This window comes from Neomonachus schauinslandi, chromosome 12 (assembly GCF_002201575.2).
Source record: "Neomonachus schauinslandi chromosome 12, ASM220157v2, whole genome shotgun sequence".
Classification (NCBI taxonomy): Eukaryota; Metazoa; Chordata; class Mammalia; order Carnivora; family Phocidae; genus Neomonachus; species Neomonachus schauinslandi.
The window spans coordinates 105,575,984-105,593,988 of NC_058414.1; the positions used below are offsets into that span (position 1 = coordinate 105,575,984).

General features: G+C 48.3%; 1 protein-coding gene across 5 annotated transcripts in view; it reads left to right on the plus strand.

The window, feature by feature from the left end:
* The window catches only part of DYNC2I1 (dynein 2 intermediate chain 1), a 57,196-nt gene extending 41,178 nt beyond the window's left edge, over window positions 1-16,018 (plus strand). For all 5 annotated transcript variants that reach the window (XM_044919989.1, XM_021692870.1, XM_044919990.1 and 2 more), the window contains 8 exons: window positions 918-1,031; window positions 1,126-1,187; window positions 1,659-1,710; window positions 4,800-4,860; window positions 7,871-7,970; window positions 8,156-8,287; window positions 10,092-10,315; window positions 15,452-16,018. In XM_044919989.1, coding sequence (XP_044775924.1) covers window positions 918-1,031; window positions 1,126-1,187; window positions 1,659-1,710; window positions 4,800-4,860; window positions 7,871-7,970; window positions 8,156-8,287; window positions 10,092-10,315; window positions 15,452-15,626 — 920 coding nt within the window. In that variant the 3' untranslated portion in view covers window positions 15,627-16,018. The remainder of the gene's footprint in view (window positions 1-917; window positions 1,032-1,125; window positions 1,188-1,658; window positions 1,711-4,799; window positions 4,861-7,870; window positions 7,971-8,155; window positions 8,288-10,091; window positions 10,316-15,451) is intronic.
* Window positions 16,019-18,005: the final 1,987 nt, after the last annotated feature.

Sequence of the window (18,005 nt, forward strand, 5' to 3'; positions counted from 1 at the left end):
CCCCGCCCCTGCAGTGCACAGCTCTCCTCCCAGTGTACCCCCCACCTAGTACCTGGGCCGCCCTGAGTGCTTGCTCCTCAAGCTTGGTGAACTGGAGTCTTGTCTGCTCTTCACCGGTTTTTCCCAGGATTCAGCCCCCGCTCTCATTTTGTTTCTTGCTGTTTTCTCTCCATGTCTGTCCTGGGTTTCTGATTGCACGTGTTGTTTTGCTTGCTTGCTTGAAGTACATTTCCAAGTGCTTTTTGAAGAGATGTGACACAGTCTGGAGTGGTGAGTTCTGGGCTTCTGCTAAGTGCTTGTTTGGGGCAGGAGAATTTTTATCTCAAGTGCTTTGATTTGCATTTTGCATTTTCTTCTTACAGCAGTTTTGTATGGAGTTTGTCTTGATTTTTTTTTTTCCCCTGTTCTTGGGCTTTTTATAGATGGCTATTCTAGGTCAGAGGAGCTTTATTCTGTTAGTTTGTGAAATGTCGTTTCTTTACTGGGTGGGGCAGGCGAGTGTCTCTGCTCCGTGCCCTGCCGTCTGCCCTTTGTCCGGCTCCACTTTCCAGCCTGTCCATCCCTGTAGCTGGGGAGTGGCCCACCAGGCCCTGCCCGGGAAGCTGGGTTTGCTCTCTGACGGCGCTTTTGCCTGGTTTCTGTTGGGCCTTTGACTCCCTCGTGCCGTGGAGAGTCTTAACCTCATCCCTGCCCTCCGTGCCTGTAGACTTGTTGGAATGAGTACGTCTCTCTCTCCTTACAGGTGTTTTGAGGTCTGTGATCTCTGTTTCACAGTAATGCTGAAAGCTGTGATCACACATCATTTTATTTGGGGTCCATATTGGTTTTGTGGTGTTTGGGGAGGATGGATCCCCACATGACATTAGTTGTTCTTCTGTGACTTCTTCACATGTGGTCCTGTGTGCTTTAAACCTTAGATGGTATCCTGACTTCCGTAAACCACAGCAGTCCTGTTCAAGCGGTAGAACCCATCTCCACGTCTGTCTACAAAAAACAGAGTTTTGTGCTTTCCCCCTTTTCTACTCAAGAAGGTATGTGATCTTTCACTTCTGTGAAATCCTTCAATCAAGTTATGCAATGTGGTTTCTTTGTTCACAAGCCATTTCTTGTTTCTGTTTCTACTAGAAATGTCAGGTTTGTCATTCCACATTGCTTCCCTGGATGAAAGTGGGGTTCTCAATGTGTGGGTGAGTAGGATGTGCCCAGGTGCTCACACATGGGGCAGCGCCGACTGAATGCATGGGCTCTCGGACCTGCCAGTTCTGTGGTAGTCCAGGCACTGATACATGCCTGGTGGTCGGACGATGATATGCTTGGCTAAGACGCGAACACCAAGGGCGATACTGGACTGACTCGGAGGCTCCTGCAGGACTTCCTGGGGGAGTGAGGGGAGGGCGCTGGGGATGCATTCTTGGGGGGCTCTCAGAGGACGCACTGAGGCTCTGGCCATTGGCCAGTCCGAATGACGAGATGTGAAAAGAGGTCAAGGAAAGGGATTCATAACATTTAGAAGTTAATGATCAGTCTTTTTTCTGGAGCAATTATGTTTTTAGTACCGAATATAGAATGCTATCTTAATTAGAACTGCACTTTGCTTAGATTGTGTCCTGGTACATCCCTGATATGCATTAATACTCATTTCAATATTCTGTTTTTAGGTGGTTGTTGAATTACCAAAGGCAGATATTGCAGGCTCAGTAAGTGACTTAGGTAACTATTAAATAAAAAAAGTTAATTTAGTCAATATTTTCTAGAGTGAATAGAGATTAAAGATACTGACAACCACTTTGAAAAATAAATAAGTAGCTGCCTGAAAAATGAACATTAACGTTCTATATTGTATAACTGTAATCAACCGCTGAATAGACACGTCAGAGTGACTCAGTGATACTCCTTCCAGCTGACGATGTTTTCATTTCAGGAAGGGTTAATAAGTTCTGTTTCTGTCTGTGTGCCATTCTCTTCTCCCTGTTCCTTCCATGCACTCAGAAGTCTGAGTGCTTGAATGCATGTTCATTGTGGGTGGTCTTCCCTTGGTCGGACTCCGGGGGCTCTCTGAGGTTGGAGTTGGCAGAGGCCGGCCACGGCCTCGCACGTCAGGAGGAGTGCAAGTGTTTACTGAACAGCCCTGGGTGCGCTAAGCAATAGAAATTGACAAGAGGCCCAAAGGGGGTTCCAGGCAGGACTTTGTTGGGGCTCGTGCCCCAGCACTAGGGGGATGCACAAAGGAAGGAGTCCTCAGGCTGGCTCCCCAGGAGGGGTTGGCGAGAGCTTTAAAGAAACTTTGGTGGGAAAAGGGTGATGTCTAAACATGTAGAGCAGGGATTTTGGGGGGGCTTGCACACTTAGTGGTCATGCTTCTTCATGCTCCTTCATACGCTGCATGTCTAATTAGCATGTTAAATCCCCACCCCCGGGTGTGATTTTTAGTATGATAATGAGGGGGAAAGCTGGTGAAGGGTCAGCACTGTGGTCCATCTTGGCTCAGACTGGTTTGGTCTGGTTCTCACAGCCGAACTTCCCTTTTAGATGCTGGAGGGTGTCTGAACTGGAGTAAACTGGTCAAAAACTGGGTCTTGGGGGCTTACTGGGGGCTTGTGGCTTCTGGTGTCTGGCTTGGTTTCTGGCAGCAAGCAGCACCTGTAAGCAGGGCTAGAAAACTGGGTGACAGTGGCGTGTGAGGAGTTCTGGATGAGGGACTGGAGTCCCGTCCCTGCTCCATCTCAGAAGTGTGAGTCAGCTCGAGCACTTTGCGATGCCGTGGCATCCAGTGCTCCGCTCCCGCGAGGCCCAGGCACAGTGGACTCTTGAGTCTGTTCCTTGGGTCTGGCGCTCCCTGACTCTGTCCTCACATCATTAGTTCAACTGCTTACTTTCCAGGGACCAGCCCCGTTCACCGTGTCTGTGTGAGGGGTGTGCCCGGCTGACACTTGTTCCTGCCGTCTGGAAACCAGAGGGTTAGAGATGGGGCACTTTGTGTCCCTGGAGCAAGGGCTGTGTGCTTCGTGCTGAATGCCAGAGACAGTGCTTGGAAGTACTGTGGACTCTAACTTTAATGAAAACAGGGCTGAATTACCTCACTGATTTCACGCGTAAACATTTTTGAGGCAGAGTAACTATTTTCTCACTGTTTTCTAATAGCTTCCTCTCTGCTTATTACAAAGCCATCATACTGAGTCCGTGTTGAGCCTTTGGGGGGCTCATAGACTCTCGGGATGTTAGAGCAGGACAGCGTCTGGGAGGTGCTCACCCCTCCTCGGTGTGGCTTGATGGTGGGGCCGGACTCAGAGTCGGGCTCAGGCCTGCCCCTGCCCTCACCCAGGCTGATGCCCCGGACCCAAGCATGTTGCAGCCTTCGAGCGCATCTTGAGGCTGCCTGTGTTGCTCACTTGAGCCATGACCAGGCCATTTTTTAGAAATTTTGGATGGTGGTGAGGAGTTAGAAAGTCTCAGTCCACAGTTAGTTCATAATCTGCCTGTGGAGACGAAATCATTTTGCATGAAAATACTTTGTAGTAATATGGAATAGTCACCCACAAGTTATTATAGGGCAGTGTGTCTTTCATCGTTAAGTGTTGTTATATAAAAACTCCTTTTATTTGTAGGACCACTTACCCAAACTCTGACCATGTTTCAGCTTTGCTTTTGGGAAAAGCAAAGGGGCTGACATCCATACCAGTAGTCAGTGCTGGAAGAGCGCGACCATTAAATGCCCATGGGAGCGTTTGAGGTGTGTGTGTGTTACATGAGTGCTAACTCAAATCACGGCTACAGCTCATCACTCACCATCGATGAAGGGCTCTCAACAAGCTGGGCCCTGTCTTGGGTGCCAGGGGAGCAAGGTGACAGGATGCTGGCTCTGCCCCAGGGAGTGTTGTCTTATGGGGAGGTTGACACACCAGCCCTGGCCATCGGTGATGTGACCTCTACGTCAGAAGAAGTGCTTAGTAAGGGCTGTGGACCCAGGGCAGGGAAGGCTTCCCAGGGGAGGTCATAACACTTGGGCCGAGACTTTTCAGCACTGGAGTTCCTGCAGGAGGAGAGTGTGCTGGGGAAAATGGAGGGCAGTTTCAAGTCTGTGTCATCATAGAACATTCTCCCATCAGAGTTGTAACTGTGACAGAGCCCATCACTGTAATTACAGTCACACTTCCTGCAAGTCGAATTCATCTGTATGGTTAGGGTCTCTATACTCCCAAGGGTCTAGGCAGTACCTTGCCCAGAATTTGGGTTTCAGTATACATTTTTAGTTCCCTCCTTTGCAGTAATTACAAAAAAAAGGAGGAGGATATTGGGGACAGACACAGGAGGCAAAGCCAGTGAATGGCTGAGAGGTCAGAGTTGTGGCCATAAATGCTCGGGAGTCCAGGGAAGGGGGTGCCAGCGCTGAGGAGCAGGTGACCACCGGGTGGCCTCCGCATTTGTAGGAGGGAGGTCCGGGGCGTTTCTGATGAGCATAATACCACCAGTGGGCATTTACAGCAAACTATTCCTGTTGGGAACTTAAGGGGTTTGGGTTTTGTTTTGTTTTGTTTTGCTTAGTGTACCGCCATTTTTTTATTTTATCAGATCTAAAAATGTAAAGGCTTCTTGATTGGTTCCATAGTCCTTTTCTCATAAGGCAGGTTACAGGAACCCCGCCTGCATTAGGGAGGGAACACTCTTTATGGGCCCACGATTTGATGTCATTTCCTAACACAGATATTTAAGCAATGAAAAATGATTCCAGGCAACTGTAATTGGATTTTGGTTTAACTTGTATTAAGAGGTGCATTTATTTATGGTTTTCCTATTTTTAGGTCTGATACCTGGAGGGAGGATAAAGCTGGTGCACAGTGCTGTGATTCGGCTGAGCGACAGGTAAGGCTGTGCACTCTGAGTCAGAACGTTCTCTCCTCTCCCAAGACCGATTTCCCACAGAAGGAAATAACGTTAGGTAATGGCGCATACAGAAAATGTGTGGTCGGGTATGCATTGAAAAATCCAACTTTTCACCCTGTATTTTTGCTCAATTAGTTTAATATTAATGAGTCAGTGTAATAAATATAGTTACCAGGTATAAAGCTAACATTGTTTTCTTTGATTAAAATAATTTCTATCTTATAAATTGGTACTACAAAAACTTGACTATTTTTCAACCAGTTTTAATAAAACACTGAAGTTAAATAGGTAAGTTTCAGGAACCAGAAACATCAGTATGAAAGTTTTATTCAGAAATTTCAATTTCTGCTTTTACTCCTATAACTTAATGTGACGTAAAAATTTTTATTAAATATACAAATATTGTTTGTGGTGGGCGCCTGGGTGGCTCAGTTGGTTAAGCGACTGCCTTCGGCTCAGGTCATGATCCTGGAGTCCCGGGATCGAGTCCCGCATCGGGCTCCCTGCTCGGCGGGGAGTCTGCTTCTCCCTCTCCCACTCCCCGTTTGTGTTCCCTCTCTCGCTGTGTCTTTCTCTGTCAAATAAATAAATAAATAAATCTTTAAAAAAAAACCCAAAAAACAAAAAAAACAAATATTGTTTGTGGTACTTATATATTCCATGTAAATTTATTTCCGAAACATCTTTTTTCTTGTCATTTATTGCAGTTGGGGGCTATCAGCATGCGATTTACTCTTGAAAAGTTTTTTATATTAGCGTGATTCTTCTTAGAATGCCTCTGGGTTATAGTAATGGATTTGTACATGCTTTGAGATTGTAAGTCACCTTTAGTTGGTTTAAATATGATACCTACAGGGAATCCTTTATGTTTAAAGAAGTCAGCTGGTACCTTTGACCCCTGGCCCTCGCTGAATTTCCCCATGGATTGTGGAGGTGGCAGCTGAGACGGGAGGTAGACAAGGAGCGTGCTCAGTCAGAGGGAGCAGCACATGGGAGGCCCAGGGGCGCGAGCACCCGACCCACCTCAGAAACTGCCGGCAGGTTTGCTGTTGAGAGAGGTGGGGATGAGTCGCTGGCCAGACCTCAGAGTGTTTGCTGTGCTGCAGGGTCCAGATGGCTCTCTTGCGGGGGGTAGGGAGCCAGCACAGGATTTTAAGGCAGAGAGTGGTGTGTCTTATTTGTGATTTAGAGTGATCCACTTGGCGACAGTGTGGGATTGGACAGAGGAAGGGAGACAGGAGGCTGTTGTAGGGTTGATTAGAAGGATAGGGTCTGAAGCACAGTGGCCATCTTGCATATGGAGGGGTTGATCCCAGTTAAAGGGGTGGAGTTTGGAGGAGTTGCCTCTCACCAGGTGTCTGGCTTGGCTGCCAGGTGTACTGTACACGAGATGAGGAATGGGAGTTAAGGGGGAGGGGGCTGGGCTCGTGCTGCTTGTGGAGATGACCAGGAGGCAGCCAGCTCCACAGCAGGGATCTCAGCTGGAGGCACAGACTGGAGAGTCCTCAGCTGACCAGGGACATTGGCAGTCCTCAGTGTGGGTATGAGAGACAGTGGCCAGATTCCCAACTTCTGGCAGAAGGGGCAGCCATGGGCCCTTTCCTGTTACAAATACATACACTGTACAACGTAAAAACTAACAATAAACTAAATAGAGTTTTTCCAACGAAGAAGAGGACAGTGCCAGCCAGGAATGGAGCTTGAAGTTAGTATGCAAGCCTTTGTGTGGTGTGGAGGCTTGGGTGTCAGCGTGGCTGTCACAGGCTTCTCGGCTGTGCGGGGCTCAGGACATGCGACCAGTGACGCATCAGGCTTGCCTGACGCTGGGGGCTAGAAGTGAGAGCCCTGTGCGGGATTCCTGAGTTCACGGCCCCTTCAGTGAGAGAGCAACTCAGGGAGCCCCACCCCAACCCAGGAGAGAGAAGGGGGCGTGGGAGACTTGAAACCCCGAGCTTCCGGTGGGGGCTGGGATCCCCAAGCTGGGGAGGTGGCATCAGAGTCTCAGACCAGTGGCTCACCATCAAACACTGGGACAGCTGCCCAGTAGGCGGTGTTCGAAGGTGGAGGAGGAGGGTCCATCCTTCCTACTGAGGAGGCACTTTGAGACCGGGAAACAAAGCAGGTGACTCCATCCAGTTTACTCAGCGTTTTATTCAGGGTAACTTACTGACAGGGAGGATTGAGCAGGTGACCATCAGAGCTGTGCTCTGCAAAGTTCAGACCTTAGTGCACAGATTTTATAGAGTAAGGGGATGTGCAGAGAGGCACTGTAGTAAGGTCAGAGGGTTCACATACACCTCAGAGGGTTTGTGTGCGCCTCATTGCAAGCTAATCCTTAATTAGATCTCATGGTGCCATCTGTGTCTCAGGAGGGGGGGACCCTTTGTTATCTTTAACAAATTGGTGGAATGCCAAAGGAAGCCTCCCCCAGTCCTGGCCTCAGTGGTCATTTCTGAGGTGTGTATATTACTCTCCAAGGGGCCTAGAACATGTAGCCCCAAGAGAGGACACGCCCAAGATGAAGTCAGTATTGTCAGCACTCCTACGTGGGGGATGCTCCCACAAGATGGGCTCCCAGGGCTCTTAGAGGAAGCAGTTCAGAAAGAAAAATTATAAAAACTGCAAGCCTGAAGAAACATTTACCACGGCACAATGAATGGGCTCAGCATAACAAGAACTTGGGATAATGGGACAATCTAAAAGATTTCTAGAAAGAAATGATCATCTCTGAAATTTAAAGTACGTGAATGGTTAAATACATTAGACATAGCTGAAGAAAGAATTAGTGAACAGGAGACCAGAGCTGGAGGAATGTCTAGAGCTTAGGGAACAGAAAAAGAAATGGGAAAAGAGCAGCGAAGAGCCACAGAGGAAAGGTGAGACCACCAGCTCCATGTCCAGGGACACCCGGCGAAGGGTAAATGTGTGAAGTGCTGTCAGCCCCCTGGTGCCAAACAGTTCATCTGCTCATTTTGCTGTTTCTTTCCAGCCTTTCCCATAAAGGCTGTGAATTCTGGGGGGCCACACGAACCCTGAATGTGAAGTTTCTGCCTTCAGACCCTAGTCATTTCATTGTGGGCACAGATGTGGTAAGTAAGAGTTTAAATCTCATTCTGTAACTCATTCTCCTTTCTTGGTTGTTTGGCAAATCTTCATTAAAGATTAACTTATTATTTGCTTTTATTACGATGCTGTGTAATTGTTTCAAGAATAACTGCTTTTATCCAACCTCATGCCTAATCCTTTTTATCACCGTTGGTCTTCTCATTACCAGGGTCTTATAAGTCATGGCACCAGACAAGATTTGAGAGTATCTCCCAAATTGTACAAGCCCCAGCAACCTGGTATGAGACCAGTCAAAGTGAATGTGATTGATTTTTCACCGTTTGGAGAACCAGTATTCTTGGTAAGAAAGTCGGTTGTTAAAGCACCATTTCTGTTGGGCAGCAAAACACTAGCAGTGATCTCTGGGGATTTCTTTAAAGTTGGTCACTCACCAGCGCATGCTGGTGCCAGTGGACTGCGTGGCGGAAGGTCCCGTCTGCGTAGCCCGTGCAGAGCGTTCCACGTCGCTGTGGAATGGGTCTGGAAAGGCTTTATCTTCACCTAACTTGGGCGTATGGGAAAGTTACAAGAACCTGCCCGTCACATCACATTCTTTGCTCCGTGGCTCCGTCCTCTCTGCCGGTCTGTGTGTGGATCTCCCTGCTTTACTGTCTGACAGGAAGTTGCAGAAATGATACTTTATCCATAAACAGTTTGGTGTTGGTTTCCTAAAACTAGGGTCGTGCTCCTGCAGCCGCAGTCCAGCCTTGACCAGTAGGAGGTTAGCACTGGAACAGCCCTGGCATCCAATGTGCGGGTCTGATCGACGACGGCCTGGTTCATAGCAAAATAACACCCCAGGTCACGAATCTCACTCAGTTCTGGACAGTTCCTCAGACGTCCTGAGGGGCTTAGGCTCCTCAGTTTGATTCTGTGTGATGTTTCCTCACGATTAGATTCAGGTTTGCTCTGACCCGCATCTGCCCCTGGAGTCACTCCTTTCCCTGTCTGATTCCCGTGTGTCAGTGGGGAGAGAAACGGTCACTCGGTCGGCGCCCCCACGTGCACCTCCCCAGCGCCCCCTGCCGGTCACTCGGTCCGGGCATCCATCGGCACGGCTTGCCTGCATCCGTTATTGGGGTGATTGGCAAATGGCGATTTCCTAGTCCTGCCCTTAGTTTCGTGTTTCTGGCTGGTTGTGCGCTGGTAGGAAGGCTTTCCCTCGTGTCGTGGGCAGGCACGCATGTGTGTACTTAGGACGTCAGGTGGACACATGGCTGTCGGCTGTTGACTCTCCTCATGGTCACGTCCTCTGCTGTACTGTCTCTGCTGCTCAGACTGTCCTGGGGACGCCCGTCAGGCTGGCTCCTGTGTTTTCTGACCTGTGCTTTCTGGTACAGCAAACTCCGGAATCAGCCATTCTCCAGGGAGTCCTGGCTCCAGGCAGGAGAAAAGTACTGGGAAACCAAGATCTGGGCAGCAAGAAGTGCTCACTGGGTAGGACGCAGCATGGATAACCTGCTTTGATCTCCGTGTGCTTATCATTTAGCCAGTGCTGACTGCACGTGCTTAATGCCAGGGCAACCCCGGTTCCCTCCACCCACCCGGCAGGGGGTACCTGGCTGCTCTCACCCGCCATGTACACTTAGGTGCTCAATCCGCGAGTGCACAGAGCATTTTGTGGTTGCTAACTCGTGCCTCTGCTCTTTTCGAGGAAGGACGTGAAGGATTAAATATGTTGCGTTAAAAAGGAGTTAAGCTTCTTGAAGCTAAAAATGTGGGCTTTTACTAAACCAGCCAAGTTTTATTTTATAAAAATCTCAATCCGAGGGGAATATATAATCGTATTATTGGTTCACATTTATATAATCTTTTTAAAAAGGTGGGTTATTGGTTTCTCTGGAGCCGATCTTAACAGCCTGTGGTTGAATTAGCCATATTCAACTTTGTTAAAGATAAACATCTGTTTATATATTCACGGAATTCATTATTGGCCGTTTGGGGAAGGGGAAGGGGGTTCAAAGTGTATCAGGATCTCCAGGGTGAATGCTCCCCTTTGTAATCTGTGAGGACAGAGCCAGTGCTCTGAAGAGTGTCCCTCACTGCTGAGGCTGAGTAGAAAAGAAGAAAGAACGGAGACCAACAATGTCCACCTCTGTCCCCAGGCCGGCTGTTCAGATGGAAGCATCAGGTTACACCAGCTGACGTCCGAGTGCCCTCTCCTTCAGTGGGACGGCAGCACCAACGGCCACGCGGTCATAGGCCTCCGCTGGTCCTTGACCAGGCCTGCCGTGTTTCTGGCCCAGGATGACACGTCCTGTATTTATATCTGGGATCTGCTGGAAAGTGATCTGGGTCCTGTAGCCAAACAGCTCATCTCCCCAGACAGGTGAGTCTGATGATGTGCCCTCCCGGGCAGTTCTTCTCAGAAGCATCCTTGGTGATTTATGGGTAAGGTTGCTACACTTTAAACTGTGGTTATTTATGTTTAAATTTAAATACTTTTATATTTACATATTTAAATAATGTTTTGAAAACCACTTTAGAATATGTTATTTCATATTTAGGCCAGAAGAGTCTGTGGATTAAAGAATTCACACTGTACTATTTTCCCATGATTATCATCCTTTTTATTTATTTTTTCATCTATTTGAGATAGAGTGAGTGAGAGAGAGAGAGCACAAGCAGGGGGAGGGCAGTGGGAGAGGGAGAAGCAGGCTCCCCACTGAGCAGGGAGCGTGATGCGGGGCTCAATCCCAGGACCGCGGGATCATGACCAATGAGCCGAAGGTAGACGCTTAACGACTGAGCCACCCAGGTGCCCCAGATATATTTGTTTTTTAATCCTTGCATTTATTAATTTTATTTATTTATTTGAGAGAGAGAGAGAGAGTGAGAGAGAGTGAGCACGAGCAGGGTGAGGGGCAGAGGGAGAAGCAGGCTTCCCGCAGAGCAGGGAGCCCGATGCGGGGCTCAATCCCAGGACCCTGAGATCATGACCTGAGCCAAAGGCAGATGCTTAATGACTGAGCCACCCAGGCGCTGCCCCCCCACCATGATTATCATTCTATAAATAAAAAAAGCTTTTTGTGAGCTCCTTAGTTGCATTCATTTATTAGTCTTTTATTTTTTTAATTAAAAAAATTTTTTTTTATGTTTTAAAGATTTTATTTATTTATTCATGAGAGAGAGGCAGAGGCAGAGGCAGAGGGAGAAGCAAGCTCCCCAAGTTGCTGGGAGCCCGACGTGGGACTTGATCCCAGGACCCCATGATGGTGACCTGAGCAGAAGGCAGACACTTAATGACTGAGCCACCGAGGCATCCCATTTATTAGTCTTTTAAATTCAGTATTTGTCCGAGTGATATACAGAGTCTTCCTTCTCGTTTCTAAAAAGAGATACTACATGGGAATCAGTAATTCACATAATTTCACATCAGTGTCATTCCTCTGCCCTAAATTGATGTCCCATTCAAACCAGCCCCATGTGCCTCTGCACTGAGTAAGGTGAAACCCATTCATGCGAGTAGTTATTGATGTGCTTTTAAATAATCCCGTTTTTGTTGTTTTGTTTAATTGACAGTTGAAATACATATCAAGTTTTCACTGTGAAGGGCTCTCTCTTGACCCCGCTTTGTCTCGATACCTGTTTTCTTTCTTGAGATTTTCTGTTTTTTGTCAGTACATTCTCCTGCTGTGAAATGAAAGCTCCCATGACCTGTGGAGGACGGGGCCACCCAGCTGTCGCCCACGTCCCTTTGTAGAGGAAAGAGAAGGGCAAGCGGTGATCAAAACTAGGGTACGGTTTGACAGAACGTTAGGACACACCAGCAAGACCTGAAAAGGGGCGCCTGGGGGGCTCAGGCGGTTGGGCGTCTGCCTTCGGCTCAGGTCATGATCCCGGGGTCCTGGGATCGAGCCCCGCATCGGGCTGCCTGCTCGGCGGGGAGTCTGCTTCTCCCTCTCCCTCTGCCTGACGTTCCCCTGCTTGTGTGCGCTCTTGCTACCTCTCTCTCTTTCTAAAAAAAAAAAAAAAAGACCTGAAAAAATTAAGACCCTCGTGTATTTAGTGCAAGTAGTATGTACACTTACATTATTCTTTTTTTATTATGTTAATCACCATACATTACATCATTTGTTTTTGATGTAGTGTTCTATGATTCATTGTTTTCATATAACACCCAGTGCTCCATGCAGTACGTGCCCTCCTTAATACCCATCACTGGACTAACCCATCTCCCCACCCCCCTCCCCTCTAGTTTCCCTGAGTCCATAGTCTTTCATGTTTTGTCTCCCCCTCCGATTTCCCCCCCTTCATTTTTCCCTTCCTTCTCCTAATGTCCTCCATGCTATTCCTTATGTTCCACAGATAAATGAAACCATATGATAATTGACTTTTCTCTGCTTGACTTATTTCACTTAGCATAATCCCTTCCAGTTCCATACATGTCGATGCAAATGGTGGGTATTCCTCCTTTCTGATGGCTGAGTAGTATTCTATTGTACATATGAACCACATCATACAGCAATTCAGTAATGTGGCAGGATACAAAATCAATGCAAAGAAATCAGTTGCTTTTCTATACACTAACAATGTAACTGTAGAAAGAGAAATTAGGGAATCGATTCCATTTATAATAGCACCAAAAACCATAAGATACCTAGGAGTAGACCTAACCAAAGAGGTAAAGGATCTATACTCTAGAAACTGCAGAACACTTACAAAAGAAATGGAGGAGGAAGACACAAAAAAGATGGAAAAACATCCCATGCTCATGGATTGGAAGAATAAACATCATTAAAATGTTAATGCTGCCCAGAGTAATTTACATGTTCAACACCATCCCTATCAAAATACCGTTGACATTTTTCACGGAGCTGGAAGAAACAATCCTAAAATTTGTATGGAGTCAGAAAAGACCCCAAATCGCCAGGGGAATGTTGAAAAAGAAAAGCAAAGCTGGCGGCATCACAATTCTAGACTTCCAGCTCTATTACAAAGCTGTCATCATCAAGACCGTCTGGTGCTGGCACAAAAACAGACACACAGATCAGTGGAACAGAATAGAGAGCCCAGAAATGGACCCACTTACATTATTCTAATTATTAAAAAATACATCATCGAAATCCAGACTGTGATTCACTTATAAACACAGAATGTACACACAGTTTATTCCCCAAAGTTTGTCCGTTATTTAATAAAACAAGTGTTTCCCGAGTACCTACTGTGTGCCGGGCACCAGGGCAGGCCCCGGGGTACAGCGGTGAAACAGCTGGTAGGCTCACATCCTGATGGGGCAAGATGGGTAGTGAACAAAATAAACTAGCAAGTCCCACAACTTGTGATGGGAGAAATAAACAGGGAGGGATCAAGTGTGGATTTTCAGTGGGGTAGGGAAGGAAGGTCTTACCAAGAAGAGGGGAGGTTTGGGGTCTCCTGGGGTGGGGACAGGGGTCTCTCCCTCCCCACGCCCTAGGTGGCAGTGGGGACCGGCCAGCGTGTCTGGATCTCGGCAGAGGGCAGCGAGCTGAAGCCTCACAGAGCAGGGGAGCTGCTGAGGCAGAGCAGAGAATGATGTGGAGCATTCCGTTGTAGACGCCTCCTGGTTAGCAGCTGTGTCCGCTAAAGAAGTCGTATTCCTAGGAAGGGCTCAGTGTTTCTTCAGCTGCAGAGAAGGACAGAACAAGGAACTAACAGAGTCTAAAAGGCACGAGTTTAGGTAGAAGGAAGAATTTACCACATTTAGGTGAATTTAAAACCCGTGGTGATAAGTAAGCTGCGTGCTCATGGTCTGGGAGCAGAAGCAGGCCAGGCAGAGAGCGGGGAGGGGGGGGGGGTAGGCACGGCTCTGGGCCAGCGCAGGGGGGTGGTAGCAGCGTGCGAGCCCAGCCTGTGCCTTTTCTCTGCCCTCGGCTTAGACTGTCTGGCTCTCATCCCAGGGGCATTTTACCTGGACCGTCAGAGTCCACACTTTGCTTTGACATCTGTTTTCACGTAGACCCAGCTTAGCGGTGCCCGCGGAGCCCGCCGAGTGGTGCACCCTTGTATCGCGGTTGCTGCGCAGTGGAAGGCTTCATGTTTGTTACCTGCTACTCATGTTCCCAGACTTGTGGCACTTAAACTTGACCTGTGTTTTACACTAGTAATTGAACAGCAGTGTTGAAGCACTAAGTAGTACTAAGTTAGTACTAAGTAGTTAGTACTAACGTCTGTGTCGTGTTAGTTCCGGAGGCAGAGGTCAGTGACTCATCAGCTGCGTACAACACCCAGTGCTCATCACATCACCTGCCGTCCTTACTGCCCATCCCCCAGTTACCCCACCCCCCACCCCCTCCCTCCAGCAGCCCTCAGTTTGTTCCCTGGGGTTAAGAGTCTCGCGTGGTTTGTCTCCCTCAATGATTGTAATTTTTCGTGGTTTGCTCACCTGCCACAAGTCGTGTTGTGGCTCTCCAGAGCGTGGCCTGTGCGTGGGTGTAGACTGACCGGACCTCAGTCAGGTCCCTGTCAGGGTGTGCTGTGCTTACATCACGGGGGCCTGGGAGTTGGATTGTGGGGACAAGCTTACGGAGTACCAGTGGGCGCTCGGACCCTGTGGGGCCACCGTGGACATTCTCTGCTACCTGCGACTGCTGGTAACCCCCTGGAGGGGCTCACTGCTCCCGTCCTGTGCCAGTCATGGATCCCACGGAATCAAGGCCCCTGTGGGTGCTGGTGCTGGCAGCCCTGGTCATTATGAGGAGACAGGAGGGGCGGGAGCATTGAGGTCGGTATGAGGCGGGCATGGTCTCAGCCTTCTTGGTGGGTAACGGTGGGATGAATGTAGGCCAGAGGCATTTCGAGGAGGCTGGGGACCCCTGACCAAATCAGGCATAGTCAAGGGATCTAGTCAGGGGCCAGGGGAGGCCTCTGGAGGTGATGCCACAGAGTCAGGTCTCAAAGGATAAGTGGAAGTGAACAGAGGAAGACCGGAGGAGCGGGAGTCCCAAGCGGCCAGTACTGCAGGTGCTGTGTGGGAACTGGGATCTGGGGGGCCCTGAGCAGCCAGCGGGCCTCGAGCAGACGTGGGATGCAGGTCGCTGAGTGTCTGTCAGCAGCCTGTGAGGGGAAAGGCTAGAAACAGGACTCAGAGAAACTGGTCAGTGAAGGGACGAGAGAGGCAAGCTCAGGGCTGTTGGGCCGTCTCCGGGTTTCTTGCTGGGCACCCGAGGGCCCCTGGCATCCCCGTTCACCAGGAGGAACAAAGCTGGACGGGAGGGTCTAGCGCTCAGGGCATTCCAGCCCACGTGTCTTCAGGCAGCACATCCTCCATCAAGATCTGTGACCCTCGCAAGCAGTCAGTCTGCAGAAATGCAGAAATACGTTTTCTAAGCGGTTTCCGTAGATTTTTGTATCTTTATTTCTGGCCCAACCTTTCTTTTGACTGTTACTGAAATTTTTAGAATTTCCTTTGCTTTTTACTCCTTCCTTGGAGGATAGATAATTTGGGAGACTCAACGATCACACAGCATGTGCTTCTTACTTTCAGGCTGGTGGCCATGACCGTCGTGGGTGAAGCAGAGAAGGCCAGTGGCGGCTTCCTGGCCCTGGTGCTGGCCAGAGCCTCTGGCAGCGTGGACGTCCAGTACCTGAAGAGGGCGTGGGCAGCCCCCGCGGGAGACGAGCTGAGGAAGCTGCGGCTACTCTTGCAGGAAGCCCTGTAGAAGGGGGCTGCAAGATAGCGGGGTGTGGTCTTGGGGACGGGGGCAGGGCAGAGTGATGACCCACACGGGAAAGACAGTTGTGTCCGTGTGCATGTACATTGATAGAGGACATGTATTCTGTATGTAACTTACTTTACAAGAATGTCACCTCAGTGTTCCCAGTGAATAAATCACTGTTTTTTGAATGGAAACAACAAACATTTTAGTGTATGCTGAGCTTGAGAGGAAATAGTCATGTCGATTATGTTCTTCTCTGAGAATATTTCTACTTATTTTTAGAATAGCTTTAAAATATTAGCACATCTATATTTTAAGCAATCTACCATGAAAATGTACTTTAATGAACAATTTTCTTAGTCCTGCCGAAAAGGACATACTCAGGTATAAATTAAATGGAGTTATGTCATTGAAATGACCTCTGCCAACTGTGTTTTCTTAAAACTTTCTTGGGCTTCTTTTGGCATTATTTGAGTGTCAGACACATTTTACATTATGTTTTAGTATTTAAAAATGTCTGTATAAAAATAACCCAAGTAAATAAATGCTCTTGAATTTTGTACTCAGTTATAACAGAATTTTGGGGTGAGATCCAAGAAAGCCCACGATGGCCCCCTGGCACAGTGAGGGGTGGGGATGGTCAGCGAGGGGCCAGGTGGGGCTTCGGTCTCTCTGGCCACATGCAGCTCCCACTTAGCCACAGGAAGATCTCACGGCAGGACGAGAGCATCTTTTACCCGGAAGGTAACAAGGGACATTCCAGAGCATTTGGCACCTATGTGTAAACGTGTATGTGTATGACTTGTTCAGTCGATGTGCTCTGCCTCCTTCGCTAGGCCAGGAGCTCTGTGGACAGAGATGTGTCTCTTTCTCACCACTGTCTCTGAGGGCTGTGTGCCTGCCTCGCACACAGTAGGTGCTCAGCCAGTGGTGAAAGAAGCAGTTGAGTGAGTTGGCAGTGTGACTCTCGCTAATACAGGGCAGAGTCCTACCAGAATGCCATAGTTCACGACTTGTTGTGGAGATTTTAATTCTGTAAACAGGCTAATCCCCCTGGCCCCTCATCTACCAACCCCCCAAGTCCTTATTTGTGAAATTTGACCTAAACTGGAATTGAGAGGAGTCTAACTACTCTAGTAATAACGAGTGACCTCTGAATAAGTGACCTCCAGAATAAGATGGCATCAAGTTTGCAGCCATACTAGCTCTTCTAAATCCTCATAGAGGCTCAGGACGCGGAAGGGAAAAAGCATGGCCACCAAAAACTGGCCCGCTGATGAGGAGAACTTCCAGGTGTGAGACCATTGGACTCCACCGAGAAGTGCCCGTGACACCTAGGGATTGAGGTCCTCCCGCTGGAGCCTGTGTCTCGGACACAAGACTCTTGCCTGCAAATCCCCCTTCCCCAATCCTCTGGGGGAGCTGCTTCTCTGCTTTCAGACAAAGCTCCCCCATGCCCACCACCAGCACCTGCTTCCTGCCATTCACATCGAGACCCCAACACCAGGAAATAACAAGAGGGAGGTAAGTGCCAAAATATAATTTTGCCAAAATTATCTTTGAGGACATGTGGGGACTAGAAGGGTCCTGCCGGCAGTCGTTATTGGAGGAGCCAGTTTTGGGGGTTTTTCTCTTTGAATAGCTTGTTCAGAGTGTCTAAGAGACATTAAGGAACAGAAGAGGAGGCCCCATCTGAGTTCAGTGGGTCTGCACTAGAAAGAGTCTGTTTAGGGCTGGAGGTGTGCACAGCTCTCACCCCAGCGTCTAGAAGGAGAAGGTCCCACTGGACCCTGCTTGTTGTCAACCACAGAGTCTGGACCTTTGAAGGAGGAGTAGACCAAGAGTGATGAATGTAGTGCCGTGAAATACATTACTTGGCAAAGGAAAGAATATTATTCTGAGGACCCAGAAAGGGAGCAGACATCTGGAGACACTTGGCCAGAGGAGCAAAGAGGCAAGCAGCAAACAACAACAAAATGATAGGCTATAAGGAGAAACGGCTTCTAGAAAAGGAATAGAAAGCCACAGGAGAAAACAGATTTAACATTAAATGCTAGAGAAAATGTGTAAAACAAGAGTTAAAATCCACACTGAAGATGACGAATGGGTACTTTCCTTTAGGAATAATGGGTCAGTGACGTACAGACTTACTTGAGGAGTTTCTCAGAATGCAGAGGGACAAATTGATGAAATAGTAAAAGTCCAGCGGTCCAAACTAGGAATTATAGGTGTTTCTAAGGATGAACAATTGGAAAAGAAGTAACAAGAATTGTAGGAGGAACTTCCTGAGTTGATAAAAGACCTGAATATACATGTTAGAAGGCTCAATGGGAGGCGATCCACGGACAGGAACAAGGTCAACATTGCATAAAACATCAACGT